The sequence below is a fragment of the Spodoptera frugiperda genome, chromosome 14 (assembly GCF_023101765.2).
Source record: "Spodoptera frugiperda isolate SF20-4 chromosome 14, AGI-APGP_CSIRO_Sfru_2.0, whole genome shotgun sequence".
Taxonomy (NCBI): Eukaryota; Metazoa; Arthropoda; class Insecta; order Lepidoptera; family Noctuidae; genus Spodoptera; species Spodoptera frugiperda.
Genome location: NC_064225.1, coordinates 8065124 through 8089651, shown reverse-complemented (window position 1 = coordinate 8089651; position 24528 = coordinate 8065124). Strand labels below are relative to the sequence as shown.

General features: G+C 38.2%; 1 protein-coding gene across 1 annotated transcript in view; it reads left to right on the top strand.

Annotated features, from left to right (window-relative positions):
* The first annotated feature begins 1107 nt into the window (after positions 1-1107).
* Positions 1108-24528, top strand: part of LOC118279313 (homeobox protein orthopedia) — a 39351-nt gene continuing 15930 nt past the window's right edge. Inside the window, exons 1-4 of the mRNA XM_035598971.2 lie at positions 1108-1587; positions 12084-12209; positions 13103-13214; positions 13644-13761. Coding sequence (XP_035454864.1) covers positions 1554-1587; positions 12084-12209; positions 13103-13214; positions 13644-13761 — 390 coding nt within the window. The 5' untranslated portion in view covers positions 1108-1553. The remainder of the gene's footprint in view (positions 1588-12083; positions 12210-13102; positions 13215-13643; positions 13762-24528) is intronic.

The following is a 24528-nucleotide window of genomic DNA, read 5'->3' as shown; positions in this document are numbered from 1 at the left end:
CTACTAGGAATTTCATCAAAGTAAAATCAAGAGCCAATTGGAGCCAAGTGTACAAGTACTTGTGTGAGTGTGTGTGTGTGTGTGTATGGATGATATAATTAATTGTCATAGAATAAGTGGAGCCTATGTTGTAGGGTGAATGCCCCATTTTCCTTTGTCAGAAATTCAAAATGTTAATACTGAAGCAAAACTTTTCATACGTTTATGTTAACTAGGTATATGTTTAGATATCCCTGTTAAAAATACTTAAAGCGTGGTCCTATAAAAAGTCAAGAAATGAAAATCTAAAACAAATATTGTTAAAGTTTACATATCGAAGAAAACTCTTGCGAACATCCTGTGAACCGACGCGAAACAACTCAGTAGGTAGTCAGTAAGTGAGTACTACCAAAATAAAATATAAGGTTCGATAAACAACAAAAAGCTAACATAAAACAGTCGCCGGCATCCATTTCGTCAAGTGTCCATTCCCCCGCATTCCTTATTCAACAACGTCCGAAAATTAAAGGCGCTTTTACAAGAAATCGCACTCAGACTGCGACGTTTTCGAACGCAACCCAGCTGAAATATTTCCAACGGATCTCATTCGAGTACTCTTATTTACCTCGGACAACACAACTATAGCGAGCTATATCACGAGCACACTGCCTGTATTTGTTTTTTCCATTACAAAAGAACGGAACGCCCTGCGCCCGCTATAGCAATAATATTTCAATATCGCACACTGGGTGCCAGCCCTACACGCTTTCAAAGTGATTTCTCTGCGCTCCGATTGGTCGCCCGCTACCGCCGAGGAATGCGTTCGATATCCAAAACCAGCGTGCGATAGAGACAGAACAACACTAGCGTCGTAGTAAACGCTGCAGGATGAACGAGACGGAAGTAGTTATGTCGGTACATGAATATTGTATGAATGGGAAAGGTCCGTATCAATAATACGTGCACGAATGAAATAATAGATTATTCGTTTGTTCAAATCGAACGTAAACAAAATGTAAGCATCCATTACTGATGCACGCGTGCAAAACGAGCGAGACAGTGTGACGTTGTGTGTGCGTTAGAGCGGGACAGGTATATTTCTTCGCGTCGAGCTTTCGGCGGAGCAGGGTCGGCAACAATGTGAGCACTATCTGTTTTTGTACCAGTCGACGGTCGGTTTCCACATTAAACGATCATTTTAAGGGCGAACCAATCAAACTGCAAATTTATACAAATTGATACTAAACGGGTTATATTAATTTTATAACAAAAATTAAGTGTGTAAATAAGTTTGAACGGAGTCGTAATTAAAACTAATTGGGTTTAATATAGCGCTAATTATTTTGTATTAAGGCGGGTTTTCGCTGGAATTTCGTCCTTTTTGACGTTTTGCGTGAGTGTCGTTGGAATTTTTTGTGTCTCTCTCGAGTGGACTTGTGCTGTGGCGTGGAGATGCTGGGCGCTGGAGTGGCGGCGCGGGGCCCGTGCTAGCCGCGGCCGCAGCCATTGGTTTGTGCAGCTGTGTTGCGGACGATGTCGACATAGGGGGCGGCCAGGGTTGGCCCCTAGAGGCCATGCTCAATAACCTCACTGCGACAGCTTTGGGAGGTGAGTTCCTTCATCCTACCTTTCCTCACTTGGAGTAGGCTTAGTACACACTTATACACTGTATGACTTGTAATAGGTCAGTGAGTATTCTTAGGAGCAATGACCATTACATTTGCAATGAATCCATCCTGAATGTGTTAATTACAAACAAGACAGGAGTGTAAGAAACTAACACTCCTTGTTGCTCAAATTCCAAAATAAAAAATCCTCGTGCATAGAGGTCGTTCTGACGACCGCTAGTCCGATGAAGCAGAAACAGTGTAAATACCACAGGTAGAACGTAAATCATAAATCATGTGACTGTTTTAAAAACCCAATTGTGTAGTGCTCATAAATGTTTCTAAATTATAAAACTTTTGTATCTGTGAATTAGTGATTTTTTAAGGAATTTCATCATTAAGGAAACTCCCGTCCTTATTCGGTCCTAGATAAATAACAATCCATTTCAATTGTAATTTAAATGAATCAATGCCACGGCTGTAACTCTTACACATCCCATTCCTTATTATTTAGTCCATAACAATAAAAAATCTAATTTAAATGAATCAATGTATTAGTTTGTAAAACTCAGTTAAACACAGATTGCAAATTAAATTCCAGATTTGATGCATACAATTAAGTAGAAGGTTCTGAAACTCCTGGAAAATTAGTTAAACTTTTAAACGAAAGGCAGGTTCGTTTGTTGGCCTCATTCTTAAATTATGTTTTAAAACCTTAATAGCCCTAACGATTGCAATTTTTCTTAAAAAATCTGTTTTTGACTGCATTGACATTAATATTTTTTTAAGAAATTAAGAGAGATAATAATCTCTTTAATTTTAACCAAAAAGAAATATGTAAGTGACATAATTAATCACCAATCCAATTAAAACTATCGACGTCCAAATCCGACCAACACACCATCCAATAACTGCATCTCCCTCGTTCCTTGAACAAAGGCGCGCTGACAATAAAACGGTTTGCCGGCAATATCCCGCTGCCGTCGAACCGTTCTGTTTTACGGGATTCAATTCCATTAAATCGTGTTTATGAGCCCGCCGTAATCCCGGTGAGCCGGGCCGGAGGTGCTAAGTCCCGACATTTGCTCCCGACTTGGGGTGGATATCATTTAAATTCTGCTCTCAGAAGAAAATATTGTGTTCTGTATTAGTTGGAGACTGTCGGAGGGTAATGGGACATTGAATTTAAATTGATGTCGAAGGAAACTTTACGTGAGAGAAAAATTTAGAGATTTTGTTACGAAAATACTTTTGGTAGGCAGTTAAAGTAACCGTGATGATGATGAACGGTCAAGGAGACCTAACACTGTTACGTTGCCGTCGCTAACGATGTATAGATCCATAATATACATTCTTAAATCTCAAGATTTCAGCAAAATTTTAGGCAATTCCTAGTGTAGTAATTTATCCTAGTAACAGATATTTTGTATATACCGGCTAGGAACATTAGTTAGGGAAGAAAATTGAGACTATCGCGCATTTGGTTAAAACACCTTAATCTTGTTTTTTTTATTTTAATAAATCAAAAATGGGGCCAAAATTATCTAATAACTTCTCTTTATTAAATTATCTAATAACTTGTCAGACTCTTACTGACTAAAAACCACCCCGTTCCTACTCCTACTTTTCGAGCTGGAACCCCGGTAAACCACTAGGCAGTCCGGTATTTAATAATTAAGGTAGCTCCTGATACTTTAATCTTGCTTAAAATTAAAATTCAGTTTTACTAATGTAATCTTTTACACGGAAGAATAAATTTTAAGAAACACTTAAGAAACGTTTCTTTAATCCATATTATCATCATCATCGCCAGTCGACTCACCATACAATGCTCTGTTATGAACTTACCCTTTTTCAGATTTTCTACCTAGATGTAGAAAATAACATGTGATATTTTTTTCTCAGCATTTCGGATAAAACGAAGGTCATGTACCATTGAAAGGGTCACATCTATAATTTTGATTGACATTAGTAGGTATTCTGAATACAGTTATATTGAAAATCCTGTGACCCCTGTCCTAGCGGGGTTTGATAAATAATTAATCCACTGTACTCCCGGTCATGACAATGTCAATGTCAAACCTGATGTACTCACCCTGTGGCTTTATGATTGAGGAACACCTAGGTAATATCTGCCTATTTTATTACATGGGTTTTCTCCAGTAAATTTTCATAGTGAACAAAATTTAAAGCTATTCAAAAAATGTGTTGTACCCTTTTAAGTGTTTTGTCAATTTTCCCCGCATGAACAAGGGAACGGTAACTTTAAGGCAGTGGATAATAATTTTATTCTAATGTATCAGAGATATTGTTAAAAATATTTTTTATGCAAAGAGTAACGATGGAGTTTCTTGCTCGTTCTTCTCCATTTGAAGCTACACTTTGGAACGAGCACCTAGCTTCACTGATAGACAGACTGACGGACAATTCAATTTGTCGTTTCAAAAGTGCCTAATTTAGGATTAATTGAAATAAATGCTTTGACTTTGACTTTATTCGCTTCAATATATTTTTTCTTGTTTATTTCAACTAGTGGTCGCCTAGTGGCCGAAATTCGACCATATATGATTTAATTTACAATACCACTTAACGTACGTTGAATGATAATTTTTATTTAATTCAAACTTTTTATAAAACTCTTGCCATATGAGACGTGAGAATATCATCGCAATTAATCGATGTTGAACGTTTTGTCAAATACGATCAGATACTATGCATGTGTTGTGTAATGTTTTATTTATTGATTTAATGTACTTTATAAGCATTTTTATTGCAAAATATTAGCGCTTGCACTTCTTCTACACATAAACTATAAGTGTACCAAATTTTATGCTCCTACGTCCGCGCAATTTTCGTAAAATTGGTAAAAGTTTTTATCACGTATTAATATATAGATACCAACTTGCTCTCATTTGAGACCACTAACAGATGAACTAAGGCTTCTGCGGTAGGTCCATTAATATTGTACAATGTGCCTGGTAAATTTAGTAAATTTTTCAATACGTCTAGTTAATAGTTTTGCACCGTTTATTCGTTGGCTAACTGTAAGTTTGTATGTTAGGTTTTGATGTGAGATCTAAACCAATTGAATTCATAATTATATAGGGTGTCCCAACAAGAGACGCAAGATTTAAATTTCGCTAAATACAAACTGGTGCAAGATCTAATGGATAATGAAAGCCAACCTGAAAGCTTTGACTTAATCGTAAAGTAGATAGGATGAAAATAAATCTATGGAATAATGTAAAGGATACATCGGGCTGCCGCTGGTTCCTGCAAGTGAATACAAACGCGATCTTTCAATGCCCTCTAAATTTTCAATGAAACACGTTTTGCATACAGATTGAAAAGCGGTTGGTTTTAAAAGAACTTAACTCTTAATTTCAGTACCTAATGTGCCACGTTTCCTTATTCCTATCGTCCTATGTTTTAAGCATTTGTCTCTGTTGCCCATTATCATTGCCATTTAATGTATTATCTGCTACAAGATTAAAATTTTCACATGGATAATCATTGTCATTACTTAATTAGTCTTTCAAAACAGATATAATTGATTGATATTTTATTCACAGTTTATTCAGCTTCCTTAAACCTCTCTGATTTTCTCTGCGATTCAGTAACATGTTGGTATATAGGTAACCTTCCATGCACATTCACAAACTTTATATCTATAGGAGTTAGGTAGGTTTTAAGTTGAACATAGAAATTAACATTCAACTGAACTTTGTGAACTAACCTGAACTAGCCAATTAATCTGAAACTTCATTGTTCATTACGTCTAGTTAATAGTTTTGCATATTTTATTCGTTGGCTAACTTACCGGCCAGTTTGTTGTTCCTTCCTAGATGTTGACTCTAGACTAAATTGAATTCATTATTATATTTAGTTGTTGGGACATAGTTTAGAGCTGTGTAGGTACAAATTGTCGTATTCCGGATTCATTATGGTTGTCCAAATTATCTATTGGTCAAAATGCGGTCCTTTTACTCACTTTTTGCGACTTTCTGTTCATTGAATCATAAATTACCGTGCGTCTGAAATTTATGTTTATTGTCTTTATTAACAAACTTTTCTATACTCAACTGTACCAATCATACTCGTCACAAAGTTAAGAAGTCAATTTCAAGTCGATACTAGTCTGGCCTCAAAGAGCCATCAGACCACAATAGATGGGGCCAAGTAGGGCTGATGCTAATCCGGAGCTGCGGACTGGAGTTACCGGGGTTCGGACTCGAAAAGCAGACGTAGGCACGGGTTGGATTTTAGTCAGTAAAAGTCTGACACTTCCTCTAGCCTCGCCCAAGGCGGGAGAAGTCATTGGAGGATTTTCCCACCTCAAAAAAGTCGACACTAGTTATCTGATGGATATTGTAGTCTATCACCACTATGATAGGTATCTCTAAGTTAGTCACAAAGTGATCACGTACCTATACCTACTTCAGTAGATTGTACTGTAACTGTACTTAGATTTTTGAGGTTATATCTGTAAGTAAGGCATGGATTAGTCAGTATCCGGAGTACCGACGTATTCTCCAATGTTTTGTTAGTGACTAACATTGAATGGAAATACTTTACTTTGCTAGTTCCGGGAGAATTGTCGAAGGGCGTGCTAGACTAGGTTTGAACCTAGTCTACTGTTTCTAGCTTTCTAGAGTACTTGCATTTTTATGCATTTTGGTTCTAAATAATTTCATTTCATATGAAGGTGCTATGGAAGCTATTATTTGATTATAATAGGTTTATTAGTTTGGAAGCTATGACCATAAAGAACGCCGAGAAATCAAAATTATGTACCGATGTCACATGCTTTTCGTCAAGTTTTTAGCGTTTTCTTGCCAATCATGACATTACCGAGAGAGTTATCAATGCAAAGATTTTCAAGCAATTATATATTGCTTGAAACTTACAGTAGAACTTCATGGAGGCCACCCACTACTTGATAGTTTTGAAAAGGTCAAGGAAAAGTTAGGAAGCATCCCACTTTGCTGAATAATTCTAAAACTTGTTCGAAGACTAGAAGTGTACTAGACAAATAGCCAACAACTGACTAAAGCTGAACTAATTAATTGTGTATTACATTACTATTATACGTGACCCGACAGATGTAGTCCTGTCTGACACGTCTTTAATTTGAAAATTTTAAACTTCTTTTTAATAAGCTAAAACATTCTGGACCTTTTTGATGAAAATTGTCATGTCAAATGTTATGACAATATCTAATTCATTACATATTTGACACTGCTGAACTGGTAGCGCCGTCTGTACGGATCCAATGTAAAACATTCCAAAATCAACAACTTACAAATAAATATAGAATAAATTTAATTAAAAAAACTCGTTTAAGAGAAGTTCAAGTGACATACACACGTACAGAAGAATTATATATATAAAGATTCTTCTGTACGTGTGCGTCTCTTAAACGACTGGATCGATTTTGACGATTTTTTTCATGTGTGTGTTCCAGGGGATCTGAGATTCACAATTTTGTCCGCTGGACAATGTTTTTTGTAATTAGTTTTTAATTTATTAGTAGTTGTTGATTTTGGAATGTTTTACATTGGGTCCGACAGACGACGCTACCAACGCAGTGTCAAATATTAATGACGTTAGATATTGTCATAAATAGTTTGAATAATTAATTTTCATCGACTAAATGGTCCAGAATGTTTTAGATTACGAGTATTAAAAAAGTTTAACACATATTTCAAATTAAAGACGTGTAGACATTTAGGACAACGTCTGTCGGGTCCAAACTATAGTTATATATATAAAGATTTATCACACAGTGAACGTCCATGTAATCCATGCATGTAGTTCATAATTTTATTATAACTTTCGTGGGACATACTAAAGTAATTATTATGAGTTATTGTTCTAAAGTAATTATCTGGGGGCACGGCAGTGCCCCCGCCAAGTCGAGCAAAAAAAAGCGGCACGGCCGTACCATCCTTTTCTCGAAGCAATTCGGGCCTTTTTCGACCCCCTATAATTCGGTTGTGGATAAAGCAAGAAACCTGAATCTTCAGTAACTAATCCGGCATTGTATAAACACGGAATATTTAAAATTTCAGTCAATTTGAACCAGTAGTTTAAGAATGACAACTTGTTAAAGTTTCTAAATTTTGTCACTCACTGACTCACCGATCATCAAAAGTCCAAGGCACTTCTAGCAGACTTAGAAGCTTCATATTTGGAATACATATAGAGTTTAGTGTCTTAATCATGGGAAAACTTAAATATTTTGTAATTTCGGTCCAGTTTTCCAAATACACCAACTGCATCAATAACTTTGTAATCCCATATAAATATATGGGATTACAAAGTTATTTATGCAGTTGGTGGTTGGTGGTGGTTATAAATTTAATAGGTGTAGATAGGTACCTACCATATGAGGCAAGGGAGGGGGGGTATGTGTTTAGCCCATGAAACTGAACAACATGTAAAATGAGATAAGACCTTTAACAAAATTCGTTAGAAGTAGATGGTATCAAAAAGAAAGGCTCTACAAAAAGAAGTGAGATCCCATCAAAAACATCCTGTAAAAAACCCAAGTCTCGCAGCTCAGTCTTTCTACCGTCAAAAGTTGTGAGATCCATGTAATACCAAGTCGGTTAATCTATTTAGTGTCTACTTGAAGGACCTTCTGTCTTAAGTTATTACATAAGCTATTATCATGCCAATATTAAAAATATTTAACATTTTAAACAAATAGATCGACTTGGACATCGCATGAAAACAAAATGAATATTACAATATTATATTAGATTCTTTAGTCTCTCGCGCCTCACGCGATTGAAACTCTCGTTCCTGTTGGTCGCTGGCCCGTCGTGCTGTGTAGTGTGATACATACTAATAATCAAATCAAGCGATGTCCAAGTCGATCTATTTGTTTAAAACGTTAAATATTTTTAATATTGGCATGATAATAACTTATGTAATAACTTAAGACAGAAGGTCCTTCAAGTAGACACTAAATAGATTAACCGACTTGGTATTACATGGATCTCACAACTTTTGACGGTAGAAAGACTGAGCTGCGAGACTTGGGTTTTTTACAGGATGTTTTTGATGGGATATATATGTAGTAATTAACCATGCTGAAGGCATATATTGAGCAGCTTTCGCGACACACGACGCGGCGATTGTCGTACTGCTACATGTCTATTTACTATGTATTGTCTATTTATTGAAACCGTCATGAACTGATGCTGCAACTTCCAGGAAATGCGCAGTTTATATTCTTCTTAGAGTACCTCTTTATTTCTGAAGACCGTCAGCTATGAAGTTGTTAATCAGAGTTAATCTACGCGTTGGATGTTACGTATCCACGACATTTCATTTCTTTTTATTCTTTCTACAATTAACAGAAGCAGCATGTATCCTATCATGTCTTAGAAAAATGTTCATCAAAACTAGCTATGTAACAAAAGATTGTGCGTTGCGTTTTCAGTGAATCACGGAACTGTTTAACCGTTTAAGTTGTTTTAAGGCTTTTGATGACTAATAATTGTGATTTAAAACAATCGAAAGCAAGAAATAAGGGCACTTTAAGGTTTAAATCTGAACCAGTATTACTTTGTCTAACCTTTTAGCTAGAATAGCCACAAACAGTAATTTAATGTTTAAGACGTCTTTTGTTTCATTTTCGAATATAGTAGCCAGTAGGAATCTGTCCTTATTCCATACAATAATGTCCTAAAAGACATTTGGTATAACGAGGCGGCTGTAGCGGCTATAAACGATACCATTTCATACCGTGTAACAGCATGGAACGCAAGTTTTCTGCTTGGAAATTCTCAATTTGTTCGCAAATAGAAAATGTTGAGTATCGCCAAGTCGTTGGGTTGAGCCGACGACCGAACTTTGCCAATTTCACGCATTAACACTTTGTTCTTCGTCTAAATTGGATTTATTAAACGTTGTAGTTTCATTTTGTATCGCGAGCGGTTTTTTAAATAGTTTGTGGAAGGAAACGGATTACAACGGTGTCGATACTTTTTATCGACTAAGGTTCTATGTACGGATGATTTCTTTTTTATTTTTTTTATGTATGTTGACTGATTATGCTGCCTATTGTAAACCGATTTTCAAAATCAATAGTCAGTAAGAGTCTGACATTCCCTATAGCCTCACTCAAGGTGGGAAAGCTCATTGGATGATTTTTCCCGCCTCAAAAAAGAGTATTTAGTTTACTTCGATCTAACTTATTTCCTAATCTTCTTGAAAACTAAACCAAACTTTATAGACACATATGCTCACTTCTCCCACGTTTAATTCAGATTTCTAATAACAGGAGAGCGAGAGGCTCTCCAGGATAGTATCCAATACCAGGAGAACCTCTCAATATCAGATTTAATTGTAATTGACTAATGCGTGAAAGGCATAGGTATCTTGTGACTTCGATAAAATCCGTGTACCTAACAATAAGTGGTGTTGTATTCTAACTTTTTCTTGGGACTTTATAGATAAGCTCTTGTTACTTTCACGCAAGTATTGGTTGATAGAGTTATTTACATTGACATAAATCCCGTTTGATGTTGGTGATCATTCTTAATTGATGTCATTAGGTGCTATTTGCGTGGTTGCTGTTTATTATTGTTGTAATCATTACTTACCAGTGCCCTGAAATAGACCAAACTTAATGTTTTAAATGAAATTCATAGTTGAAAGTTGGTGATAACAAAGATGATATTATTTCAAAGATAATTGCTTAATAATTGCATTAACTGCAATATATAACTTCATTTTCTCAAGAAAAGTTTGGATATGTGAAACTTAACCTAACTTTTGATAAAAGCGTAATTTGGATTTAGATAGAGCACACGATATATTTACATCCTTGTCGTTTTGGGTCTGACGTCATTGACATGTCATTTGTTTTTCTTTTGTATTGTTGTAAAGGCGCAATCATTTGGACTAGTTCGCCTAGTGGTCGAAATTCAACCTTATACGTTTATGTAATTTACAATACCACTTAACATATGTTCAAGGATAATTTTTATTTAACTAAACTCAAACAAACTCTTTTATAAAACTCTTTTCATATGAGATTTGAGAATATCATCGCAATGTCTATAGATTTTGACGTTTTGTCAAATACGATCAGATACTATGCATGTGACGTATTTTCATTTCTCTGATTTAATGAACTTTATAAGCATTATTTTTGAAAAAATTAGCGTCCTGCACTTCTCCTACAATAAATCTATAAGTTTCGATACCACTATTTTATGCTCCTATCCGCGCAATTTTCGTAAAAAGCGGTCCAAAGTTTTTGCATCACGTATTAATATATAGATTTAGAAATCTAGCTGTTCAAAATACCTTAGTTATTTGTATCCGTGTAACTCGATTATCTAACTTAAGTATTTTAATAGAATCAAAGGTTCCTGGGAGAAGACTTAGGTATAAAGTTAATGTTAATGGTTTAACTACATAATTTTAATTCCACATGTATTTCTCTTTAATAACACGTAATTATTGATGTTTATCTCACTGAAACCTAATGTTATGTATGTTACCTAAGTGCAGTGAATTTTATAAAATATGTTCGTGAAATATGTAGGAAAGTTATAAACTTAGTAATATTTAAAGAGTATCGATTTAAATTCTTACTCCTTTCATATAAAGATAAAGATATTTTTATTTGCATTAACATAAGTGATATTACACATAGGAAATAACATGCAATGGCGGTACATGAGCTACATGTTATGCCGTCTAGGCGTACAAATATTTTTAATTATGAATCTTTAGCATGCAATGAAATTTTACAAAATTATTAAACTTAAATAAACAAAACAGTGGAACTCTATACACATTTTGAAATGATCACCTAATTTCACTAACAGACAGACAGACTGACCGACACACAACTATACGTAATGTTTCAAAAGTGCCTTTATGTGGCTAAGATAAGATCAATGAATTCACTTGGACTTTGAATGCCTACACAGACTTTGACCTTTGGTTCGGTAGCGATTGTATCAGTACATCCTACTAGCATTATACTAATATTATAAATGCGAGAGTTTGTGAGGAGAAAAAATGTAATGAACGGATTTGGATGAAATTGTCTGGACAAATGGGGAAATTTTTATTCTGGGAATGCAGGCGAACCCGCTGGAAGAAGGCCTAAAGGAAGGAATCAACAGCCTATAAATGGCCACGGCTGACCAAAGACCTATTTTTACTCTATGCGGGTTGGCGATTTCAAACTTATAATTAGAAATAATTCCTATTTCCTCGCGCTGTTTTCCTTCGTCGTGTCTTCGCTTTCCACATAATTAGAAATTCTAAGTCCACGTTTCCTCACGATGTTTTCCTTCACCGTTTGTCATTGGTGTCTAAATAATCTTAGAAACATACATACATATTATAACTCGTAAAACGTCACATTGGTAATTGCTGTTGGTAGGTTTCGAACCTCTTAAGCCTCCGGGCCACCACGACAAGTAGGTAGTAAACTAGTAATAATATAAGTGTGTATGTGTTCAGGTCACAAAGAGTCGTGCTCAGAGGACAGCAAGCCGCACGAGATCAAGCCGAGCCTCGACCGGTCGCACCATGCGCTCGGCCCGCGGCTGCACATCGCGCACAACATACGCACCGAACACTTACAAGGTAAACCAGGAACTTGTTTTTTATTATTTCATAGAATTAAGTACCAGGAACTTCACTTAAACTTATTCACTTGATTTACTATAACAATGACAATATCGGTAGGTGTAATGGACAATTGGACGGCCTACAATGTATTTGTGATATCTTCGGAGTTGCAAGAGTGGTTAAGCTACAGTATTTTCTTATATCCGGCAAGTCTTTATGTTGCTTATATATAAAACAACCATATATAAGTATTTTGCCGATATAACAATGAGTTTCGCTAGTTATAACTGATGGTACATGCCTTCTTAATATGTTTGATACTGCGAATATCCGTTGTGCAGTAAATCCCACTGAAGTACTTACTATGCAGGTCACAAGCATGTGCAACTAAGGTGCCACTCGGTCATTAGAATCTCTAAAACGCTATAAAAAATTCTTTGTGAAAGCATATAAATCAATTATTTTAAGTAGTAATGTAATCAGTGAAGTAGGTACTCACCCGATGATAGTAATTAATGTCCCTCATTGAAATAAATATTGTTGATTTATTAAATTTTAGCAGAACTACCATATTGGCATGTTTGTTGATTGATTTACAATTTAATAAGGAAATTCCGACAATCCATTTAATTTATCGGGTTTCTAGTATTCACTCTCTTTTGAATGATTCTAAGTATTTATAAAATTTCCTTTTCTAAACGAAACTGAACGTATTGATTCACAATTTTGATTAACGTTAACCAAAACGTAAATTTTAAAGTATCTCAAGCCCAACATTTTACTAATGTCAGTAAAATTGGTCAATACATATAGACAGCCTTGCTCCATCCTTTACCACCTATCGAGTAGGTGGCTAAACACTGACCTATGATATAAAGACTAGAAAGTAATCGAGTTTGGTGTTGCAGGTGGCATCCACCAACAACACAGTGGGGGGCATATGGCCACCGTGCCAGTCAGCATGTCGTCCTCAGCATCAGACAGCGACAAACCTGCCAAGCAGAAGAGACATCGGACGAGGTAATGTTGAAAGTCATAAGAATAACATCAGAAGAATATGTTACGTAGCAACCAATTTTGTCTCTTTCTGTCTTACAATCTATTTCCACATTCTATTGAAGTATACCTGGGACAAGCCCGTAGTAATACTGAGAATTGTGAACACGAACACGAACTGTGAAACACCCGGCAAATGAGCCCCAGTTTCATCAGCTTCAATTATATAATACCTTTCTCCTATAATTTTTTTCAATGTGTTCATAAACTTGAATAAATATATTTCAAGCTTAAAACTCATTCATTAATGTATCCTTCCAGTTAGAAAAATACTTTAAGAAGAAGTTACAAACTTGATATTTCTGAAACAAAGTTTGTCTAACTTTTCACGCCAAGGTTTAAGTTCAGCGGTATCATCGAGTGTTGTGACGTTAACTATATATTTCTGTTCAGGTTTACACCGGCACAACTGAACGAGTTGGAGAGATGTTTTTCTAAGACACATTACCCTGACATCTTCATGCGCGAGGAGATCGCCATGAGGATCGGCCTTACTGAGAGTAGAGTACAGGTTAGTCCAAGAATAATATAAAAGAAATGATACTTAATGTACAGAAGGATATTTATTCTGAGCAAAACACAAAGTTGTATTACGTCGTGTCAAGTTTTAGTATTGTCCATGTTCTATCCAACATATGTATTTAAATGTTGGCTATCAGTCAACAAATTATTTAAAAGATCAAACAAATCGAATCGCCGATACCGTTACCTTAACCAACATCCGCTGAAAACACAATACAAAAAGCGTTGGTCCCAAGCGTTCACCTTGCGAGCTCCCTCTTCGCACGTCCAGTTCAAAAGTTGCACTACACTGATACATTTCACGGCACCTCTTACCTGATTCAACCTTCGTGGTGCACGAATAAAAATTTAATTTTTACGTTATGCTCCTTTAAAAGTGATGCGAATGGGTGGTCGAGGTTGTCAAACGCTTTTGTAAAAACTTCATAGTCGAATAATCCCATGTATTGGAGTTTTATAGGCCTTAACTTTTATAGAGCGGTTCAGCGGTAGCCGTGTTTTATGGACCCTGAATGTTATGACGTGGTAATGATATTATTATTTCCTTTTCCCACATTCTACATTGAATTTTGATTCAAATAATTCGGTGTGGTCTATGGGATTGATGGTAATAAAGATTGTTTGAATAATTTCAATATCTACGCAACCCGCACATTGTACGTTTGTGTAAATACCTGTGTAGCACTAATTTTGGCATTTTGAATAACCAGGTAATCATAAAACATGCAATATTTCGCACGAGGCACATCATCAGGTGGATTTAACACATCATTTTTAAAAGTTGATCTCTTAGTCAGAGTTAAATCGTATGCTCGTGCAAATAGCAGAGCAATTTACACAGAATTTTGCGCATAAAAGTAGTGAAGTATTAAAAGCTAACTGGAGCTAATCAGCCACCGTCACTTTGTTCAAGCACTTAGTTTCAAGTTAAACTATGCTTTACATTAGACATTAGTCTTAATTTGTGTCGTGTGTTCACTAATATTTGTATTTCGTTAACACTCGAGACACACGATCCGTTGGGACCTCGAGCTTTGGACAAACTTTTGCTGCAGCGCTGTGAAGTCTATTTGTTATGGTGGCTTTATGTTTCTGGAACGAAAATATATTTTATCTCTGAGGCAGGTATTTTGCTGCAATAAGGATTGGAACGAATTCACGCAAAATATTTATACAATTTGATTTTAACGTACTTATTACTAATTAAAACGACTATTACTATTCTATCAACTATTTCCCAAATCGAACTGATATATGTCCTCAGAATTTGCATTGCAAAACTATCCGACTCGTGAACTACAAAATCTCTAACAACTTCGTAATTGAATGCATATCACATGTCCCTTGTACACTAGTCCATGTCACGTTGTCTGTCAGTTTTATTAACCGTGTGTTCCTCACTAAGAAGCGAGTTGTAATCCGTGAAAATTGCCTGTTTATCGTCACAGTTATTAAGTTTAGTGTTACGTTATTCATTGTAACTGTTATCGACTACGTGTGGGCAGCTACTGAATGAAGTAGCGTCCATTGATTGACTTCCATCATAAATATTGATGACTGGTCTACATTTGAGTATTCTATTAGTGTATCTGTATCTATTCTAAATCTGTTTTGGGATATTGTGGCTTGTAATTAATTTGTTTCTAATATCTCAATTTGTGATGAAAGTACTTCAGCTATTTATTATTCCTATTGTCTTTGGGACAAAAAGTAAAGATTGTCTAATGAACTAACAGTTTACTTAATTTTTTAAGAGATTTGCACACACAAATCTTTTGGCAGATAAAACTAAGTCATGTGATGAGTGCCATTTTATAAATCGTCTTGCAAAAAGTAGTTGATGTATGTATAGTATGTATACCCGCATGTGTTCACTTCTTCGGAAACAAATAGAGTTATGAGTTGGTACAGAGTACTATCTGTTAGTTCACCGTTGCCCTTGACATTTTATCGATTTGATTTTTCTCAGCTATTCAACATTTTTGTAAACATGTCACGGCCATGACAGCTAACATACAAGTTGCTACACGCGAGAACACAAAAAGTTACGCAATCTAAAATAGACCACACGATATGAAGACTAACTTGGATGCCAACTCGTGACTAGGACACTACATTTATTTATACTGTCGAGAGGAGAGAGCATCTAGTCATCATTCGTGTAACAAACATAAAATTTATAGTCGGGTTCTTTAGTGACATTCTTCGGTGAAGTCAATAATGATGATAATTTAGCAGTTATAGTAGAAGTGCTTTCATTCTTCACCTCACTTACAAAAGTTGTTAGAGAGCTGCCGACGGATGAGAACATTAAACATACGAGTAACTCCTGGATAGGAACAGTTTCATAACGTGGCTTCGAGTTAAGCTGATACTGAGAATCGGTGCTGGAGCTAGGCAACAGAAATCTCAACAAAGATATCGTGATGTATGAATATAGCCGGAGCGGCGCGGCGCACAAAACAAACATCACTAACCTTTACACCTCGGAGTTTTTAAAAAAGTAGCGTCGACAAAAAAGTTGATGCTTTGCTACGCACAATAAATAAATAATAAAACGCGTACGAAGAATGTCGCAGTGTGGCGCGAAGTGGTCCCGGAGAAACACACAAAACGAACACAAATGTGTTTGTCTGACGGTCGCGCAGTCGCGCAGCGTCCGTGTGGCCGGCTCGCTCGCCCGGTACCACGCCAGCTACCGGGCATCAACGTCCATTGTTTCCCATCTCTTTGTCTATTCACGGTATCAAAGCTCATTTGAATTTTCGTTTTAAGGAAATTATCACCTTTCAATTTCACTTTTGTCTACAACTTCAATGATTGATAAAATATTAACCGTCGATATCACTCCAAAATAAATATAAAATGCGACTGGCTTCACGTAAGATTTTGCTCAGGAAAACATTCTTCTGTTGAACAGAAATTAAAGGCAGGACTGCCGAAAATGTTACCTTTCATTTTGGAAAATAAAACTTCTCATATAAACGAAGTATACTCCACTTGAACTCGTACCTGTATAAGATTTATAGCTAGTAGTGGTATATATCTCGCTCAGCTCAGTACACAGGTGGGGGCGCGTACACTCGTACAGTACACATGAACTATTTACAGTGCCGGCCGCTCAATTGCAAACACCGGTTGAGTTCCCTATTTACTCGACTTCGGACTCGCTCGGAACTGTATTATTTAAATATGCAGCCGCCAGAACAAACAGTTACCTATATGGGAGGATACAAGGCTCGGAACGAAGATGTTGTGAGATATTGAATTAGCTTTAACAGAATATAAAGTGGTTTACTTCCATTAGTACTTAATAGTGAGACCGTTGTTGTAAAATTTAGGTTAAAAGACATAAGGAACATCGAATGTCCGTACTCCAGTATTTTTTTTGCATTTTCCGTGTTTGGCATTAACCAATCTCTTCAAAGTATTGATACTGCTCTTAATTTTGTCTTGTGCATGTATGTAACTGTAGTATTAAGCAAAAGAAACAATAATCCTGAAATGTTATGATTAGAATTGGAAACTAATTAACACCAATTTTACGATTTGCATGATTTATTTGTTGAATTAGTCTTAACACCAATAAACAAATAATTATACTTAAGATAAACTTACGGAAAATTAGTAACTTTGGAAACAGTAAAAGATTGATACACTTTGTATGGGATTGTTAAATCTGACAGAACACGAGGTTCGTCAGATCAATTATGAATAGCAGTTAGTAATACAAACTCATTTGTATGAAACCTACATGGCAGACAATGCATCGTCCAAATACAGAAGTGTATCGCTATCTGCGGTACTATTAAGTTTATGGTGTGAGAACAAAGAACGCTCGGAAATCCTCCGGCCGAGCATTTTAGCACTGCCATAAAAATATTGTAGCTACTGGTGTAGCCATGTCTAGGTCGGGTGTCAGGACAATGAAATCGATCTTAAAACTTATAATGTCGTCGCACTACTTTCATTATTTACCAGATAATCTTTAAATCGGTAGTATATTAGTAGCATAGTAGATCTTAAGGCATCGTATCGTATTTAAGTGTTACTACATACTTAATAATGAATGAAAATGTTGATACAAGTTTCACCAACATGGAGAGATTTCTTAATTTTCATACTTAAGTTCAAGTTAGTTACACAGTAAAATATTGTTTTGTATGCTTCTAAACACACTGCAGCAACAAAAAAAGTACTTCTTAATAAATCTCAGTTGCTATCTTCGACGTAGTCACCCTACAATTCTGATATTCAGTAAGTCAATATTTCGACCGTCTTGTAGGCAGTGTGTTGTGCGGTCGATTCCTGTTCATTCGCACATTGCGTAGTATACTCAGCACGTGTAAGACTATTAGGCCTTTTGTGACTGACTCTATTGAGGAGATTATCATTTACTACTACGAGTATACTATCACTCACTTCACTAATCGAGTCGCCTCGGGAAGGGGTCGCTGATTTGATTTCTAGATTATTGATAAAGAATTGCTCAATGTTCTAATGATCTACAGATTTTTGCATATAGGTATTGGAAATAGTATTACAATTAGCGAAACCTAATCCTTGAGTTTGACATTTTATTACTACAAATTGTTGAATAGATCAAATATTTACAGCGCACATCGCTCCACTATCGAATTAAAAAATAATATAAAAAATTCTTGCAATCCCGACTGTGTCACAGTCTGTTTACCAAATCCTTTCATTATTAAAAAGATGCATGGGCGTAGTGTTGTGACACTATACCGGGTACCGACATCGATAAAAATAAATGGCACGCGTACCCCTCATTCGATATTCTCGACGATTAGACAGTTAAATGGTCGCCGGGTACGTTACATGGGAAATCTTTTTCTATCATCAATTATTCCGAACCTTTTTTGTATAAAACTTTTTTAGTTTGCTGGATGCGATTTTACGTTAATTGTATAATGGATGTAACCGATAGATGACGACGTAAACCGATTTATTTATATCGGGAATGCGGAGTGGTTTCGGGAACTGACGGATTAAAAAATGCATTTTGGAAATTGTTTTGCTATTTTATAGTTATTGTTTTTTTTACACAACATAACATTATTTTGACGGTTTTTTTAGTATTAACAAACTGTGACCTAGAAATATAAACGTAATTTAAAAAAATCTTCCTGGTCGTGTAATTTTTGTTAAAATCAGGCGGGGTAATGATTTGGCGATGTGCATATTAACCCGTTGCGAGATATAATTACGTGGGGCGAGTGTGGCCGCCCCTGGAACATTACGAGGCATTAGCATGCCGGCCGCGGCGCACTATATTAAGATTTATTAACCCAATAACTTAGGGACCAAGACCCGCCGCTTAGCCCACCAGAACGTGTAATGTTTGATTATTTCGCATTTTAACACTACATACATATTTCGGAAATAATTTGTTTAATTTTTTTCGGTGATCTTTAATTGAGACTATTTACATGAAGTCGAAAAGTTTTAAGATCGTTGTCTATGCTTAATAATGACCGGTCTAATTTATTTATTTATTTAGTCTCACCAACATAAACACGGTATTATTGCACAATGAAAATAACAATAACATACAAAATACCTTATTAAACACTAATAACTTAAACTAAGAGAGTTTAAACAAGCATATTCATCTATTTATCCGAAATGCTTAAAGACAAACAACTACAACATAAAATATTACAAGTAAATAAACTATTAAGAGCAGTTTATATTAATGTTACACCACAATAATAAATCACAACCAATAGGGTGTTGGTCGATTACAAGGCGATTAAAATATTTAACATCTGGACTTAGTATCGATTGGCAGGTGAAGTAATTATCGATGTTTCGATTACAATTGTACGTAACACGCTAGTTAAGCGCATCACTAAATTCATATCACAATTATTTTGCAAAATGATTGTTAATTTAATCGTTATTTTAATTGTATTCAATTATAAATCTCAAACCTATTGAAATAAAATTATGATTTAAATAAAATGATATAACGTATAATATATAGAACAGCTACATTGTAATGGTAAAAATTTGGAAACGCCTAGTAGGTAATAAACACAGAGATGGTCTTTAAATTAAATCCAAAAATCTTTAAATCCACATCATGTTTCATATTGCATTAACATGAACGAAAATTGCAACACATAAACACTTATCACAATAAAAGATAATGTTGCTAGCCGAAAAAATAGACTCTGAAATCGTGCCTACCCCATATTATGGGGCTTTAGCTGTGATTTAGCATTATTTGGGGCTATTTGCAATAAAATTGTATTGAGGATCAACGGGCGAGTTAATTTTGCTGGCAACACCGGGGGTTTGTTAAGTAAGGGTCAGTGCAGTGGGTTCATTCCCAGGTGGGTTGAAAAGTAATAAGAAATGAGCGATCATTTGTTTCTTTGTCTAGTAATACTGCAGTGGTGAAGGGAGTGTTTGTCAGTTATTGACAAAAACAATGAAGATAAATAGTTGGCAACACTATTCTACAAATGTGTTCGAATTTACTTATGTTTCTTTGATAGATTTCAATATTTTCACATTTCTATTTCCTTACGTTTATTCTATAACATAAGTAGGCAATAATGTACGATCTAAATCCTGATTTATTGGTTACAATAAACATCTTAGGATGTTCAGTTAATACTTTTTAAACTGCATGACAAACTGCATTTAAAACAGATACTCTGCTACTAAAAGAAAGGCCTATTAAATTCCTACTTATCTATATATTAATACGTGATGCAAAAACTTTGGACCGCTTTTTACGAAAATTGCGCGGACGTAGGAGCATAGAATTTGGTACACTTATAGTTTATGTGTAGGAGAAGTGGAGAACGCTAATATTTTTCAAAAATAATGCTTATAAAGTACATTAAATCAATAAATAAAACATTACACACACATGCATAGTATCTGATCGTATTTGATAAAACGAATAGACATTGCGATGATATTCTGACGTCTCATATGAATAGAGTTTTATAAAAGAGTTTGTTTGAGTTTGAGTTAAATAAAAATTATCCTTGAACGTATGTTAAGTGGTATTGTAAATTAAATCGTATATGGTCGAATTTCGACCACTAGGCGACCACTAGTTACATTTAATCCCCGACGGTGCATTCTTTATGGATCTGTGTTTCATTTGGCTATAAAATATCGGGACCATTATTAATTTTTGGAGGCTGAGTCACCCTCGTCCGTAGGAGAGCACCCAAAAAAAACCGAAACCCTACACGTGTCCTCTGGGTGGTGCTAATCAGGTGACACTCTGGTGGTAGGCTTCGGCCGACGGCATTATAACCACCCACCGAGCAAAACCGTGTCGCCAAGCGGCCTAGCCGTGTTCCGCCACGATGCTCGGTGAAGCCGTATGAGAGGATGGGTCGAGATGTTTGCTCCACTATGAGTAGACCGATCTGGCGCGCGCTGGTGTAGCTTCATCGGGTGGCCAGTCGCGGAGGGTAGCGGGATCCGAGGCACGGTGCACCGCTGGCCGACCGCAGATAGTTGGGGGCCCAATTAGCGTGCTAGCCACACGTGAAAGGCTGCCCCGCCATCTAGCGAAAAATCCCATGGATACGCCATCGTGCCGGTTGGCGACCGGACGAGAGGGCCCGATGGATATCCATGGGGGGGCTCGGGCGTCCCCGCAGTCTCCAGGCTGGCCTCCCAATGATGTGGCTAACTGCGGCGCGCGTCTGGGGTCGCCTGTGTGGAGGAACATTTCACTGCCATCCTCTCAGCAACCTCATACTCATAAAATGAAAACAAGAGCAAAGAAAAGGGTTCAACAGCGGCTGCACTCCTCTCCCTCAAAGTGCACCTCTCAAATATTCGAGGCTTGCACTCAAATATCAATGCGGTCCATCACCACCTAGAGACCGAGAACCCCACGCTCTTGTTTCTCTCGGAGACCCAGATCAGATGTCCGTCGGACGTATCATACCTGAACTACCCAGGCTTTTCCCTGGAGCACAATTTCGTTCCCCGCGCAGGCGTATGCCTATACGTCCAAGACGGCATCTGTTACCGGCGTCTCCGAAACTTTGAAGACCCCAGTTTTTCAACCTTGTGGATACTGGTGGACACAGGGATGGAGAAAATTCTCTATGCCTGTGTCTACCGGTCGCACAGCGGAGATTTGGAGACGACCAGATTAGCTCAACACCTTGTGGAGACGGCGGATGCGGCTCGGCAGAGGTACCCTTCGGCCCAGTTGGTGTTACTGGGGGACTTTAACGCCCATCACCAGGAGTGGCTGTTCCCATACCAGTGCACTGACCATGCTGGGAGGGAAATGCGTAAGCTTGCGCTAACGCTTGGCCTGACCCAGCTGGTCCAGGAGGCCACAAGGGTGCCCGATGTCGACTCGCACACTGCCAACTGCTTAGACCTTCTGCTGACAACTGATCCAGACAGCTACTCGGTGTCAGTTTCTTCACCCTTGGGTAGCTCTGACCACTGTCTGGTGAAATCCGTATCCACGTACTCCCCACCGGATCCTTGTCCCAGAGGATCTCGGCGGATGTGGCGGTACAAGTCAGCAGATTGGGATGGGATGCGATCTTTTTGCATCCTATCCTTGGCGGCCTGTCTGCTTCTCTACTGAGGACCCGTCAGCTTGTGCGGATGCCATAACGGGGGTGTTGCGTCAGGGCATGGAATACTACATTCCATTCTCGGATGCGACATCTTTCGGTGGGACTCGTCCATGGTTCGATGCCGACTGCAGACGTGCTGAAGCGCGAAAGCATGCGGCATACTTGGCATGGGCGGATGCCAGGCGTCGTAGGGCTGACGATATTCTTCAGAGGAAGAGAGCCTATAACCGGGCTGCCAAGTCATGCAAAAAGGCATTACGGATGGCTCGGTTCAACCACATTGGCCGAATAGGGAACAAACTGGCTTCTTACCCAGCGGGTAGTAAAGCGTTTTGGTCCCTGGCCAAGGCGGTTGAATCGAACTTCTGCCGCCCTTCACTCCCACCTCTCCTGGGGCCTAACGGGACGCTGGCACACACCGCGGTAGAGAAAGCGAACCTGTTTGCTTCTCTATTTGCGGAATCTTCACGTCTTGATACTGGTGGCGCTTTGCCTCCTTCTCTCCATAGAGTTTGCGAGACGAATATGTCAAAAATTCGCATACGACAGAAGGAGGTATATAAGACGTTGCGTAATCTTGACGTGAACAAGGCCAGTGGCCCCGACGGAATCCCAGCCGTGGTTTTAAAAATCTGTGCGCCTGAGTTGTCTCCAATCCTGACACGCCTGTTTCGACTTTCTTTGGAGACTGGTCAAGTGCCGGTTGCATGGAAGCTAGCCAACGTGCAGCCTGTGCCCAAAAAGGTAGTCGTGCCGACCCTAATAATTACCGGCCCATCTCGGTCACGTCCATACTCTGCAAGAGTATGGAACGTGTACTTAACAACAGGCTCCTGGCATACCTTGAAGGTAACGACCTCCTCAGTGATCAGCAGTATGGGTTTCGCCGCAACCGATCCACTGGGGACCTTCTTGCGTATGCCACCCACATTTGGAGCGAGGCCATCGAGAAGCACGGGGAGGCAATAGCGGTCTCTCTCGATATATCGAAGGCCTTTGACAGGGTTTGGCACGACAGCCTTATCGGCAAGCTTCCTGCATATGGACTTCCCGCTGATCTGTGCAGATGGATTGCAGACTTCCTGAGGGATCGGTCAATTCGAGTAGTCATTGATGGCTGCTCGTCTGACCAATTTGGCATCAACGCCGGAGTCCCTCAGGGGTCAGTACTTTCAGCAACGCTCTTTTTGCTGCACATCAACGACCTGCTTAAGCCCGGTATCTTTGGGTATGCAGATGACAGCACAGTTGTTGAAAGGTATGTGTCCGATGCGCGGAGTAGCGGAACACAGATCCGGTCTCAAAGAGAATCCATGGTCGAACGGTTGAACTCGTCCTTGAAGGCGGTTTCCGATTGGGGTGACGCCAACTTGGTCAAGTTCAACGCTACCAAAACCCAGGCGTGTCTATTCTCTGCCAAACGGAGTCAATTCCCGCTGGCTCCGACTTTCCGAAATGTGTCCGTTCCGGTAGCGGATCGTCTTGAGCTTCTGGGCGTAACTCTATCGCCAACGCTTAACTTCGGCTCTTATATAGAGTCGAAGGCGCATCTGGCTGGTAGGAAGTTGGGTATTCTCTCGAAGGTGAGACGGTACTTCACACCGAAACAACTGCTGAGCCTGTACCAAGCGCAGGTTCGGTCATGTATGGAGTACTGTTCTCACCTTTGGGACGGCTCGGCCAAATACCAGCTGGATGCGCTCGAACACATTGAAAGGCGTGCCAAGAGGCTCATCAATGACGATGCGCTTGTGGAGGCCCGGCTTCAAAGCCTTGAACACAGGCGCAAGGTCGCAAGCCTTTCCGTTTTTTACCGGATACATTTCGGAGAGTGTGCGGGGGAATTGCACAACTTGATTCCCCCTAGTCCTTTTCATCATCGAACCACAAGACAATCGGCGAGGCGTAACCGCTTCATGGTAGATATCCCACCCACTCGCACGAAGCGCTTCGCTTCAAGCTTCCTTGTGCGAACTGCTAGGGAGTGGAACTCCTTGCCGGAGTCTGTGTTTCCTGATGGGTATAACTTGGGTGTCTTCAAGGCCCGAGTGAATAGGTTGCTTATGGGCAGACGTGCTCCACCGTAGGCCGTATCATCACTTACCATCAGGTGAGATAGCGGCCAAACGTCGACCCATTAAATGTAAAAAAAA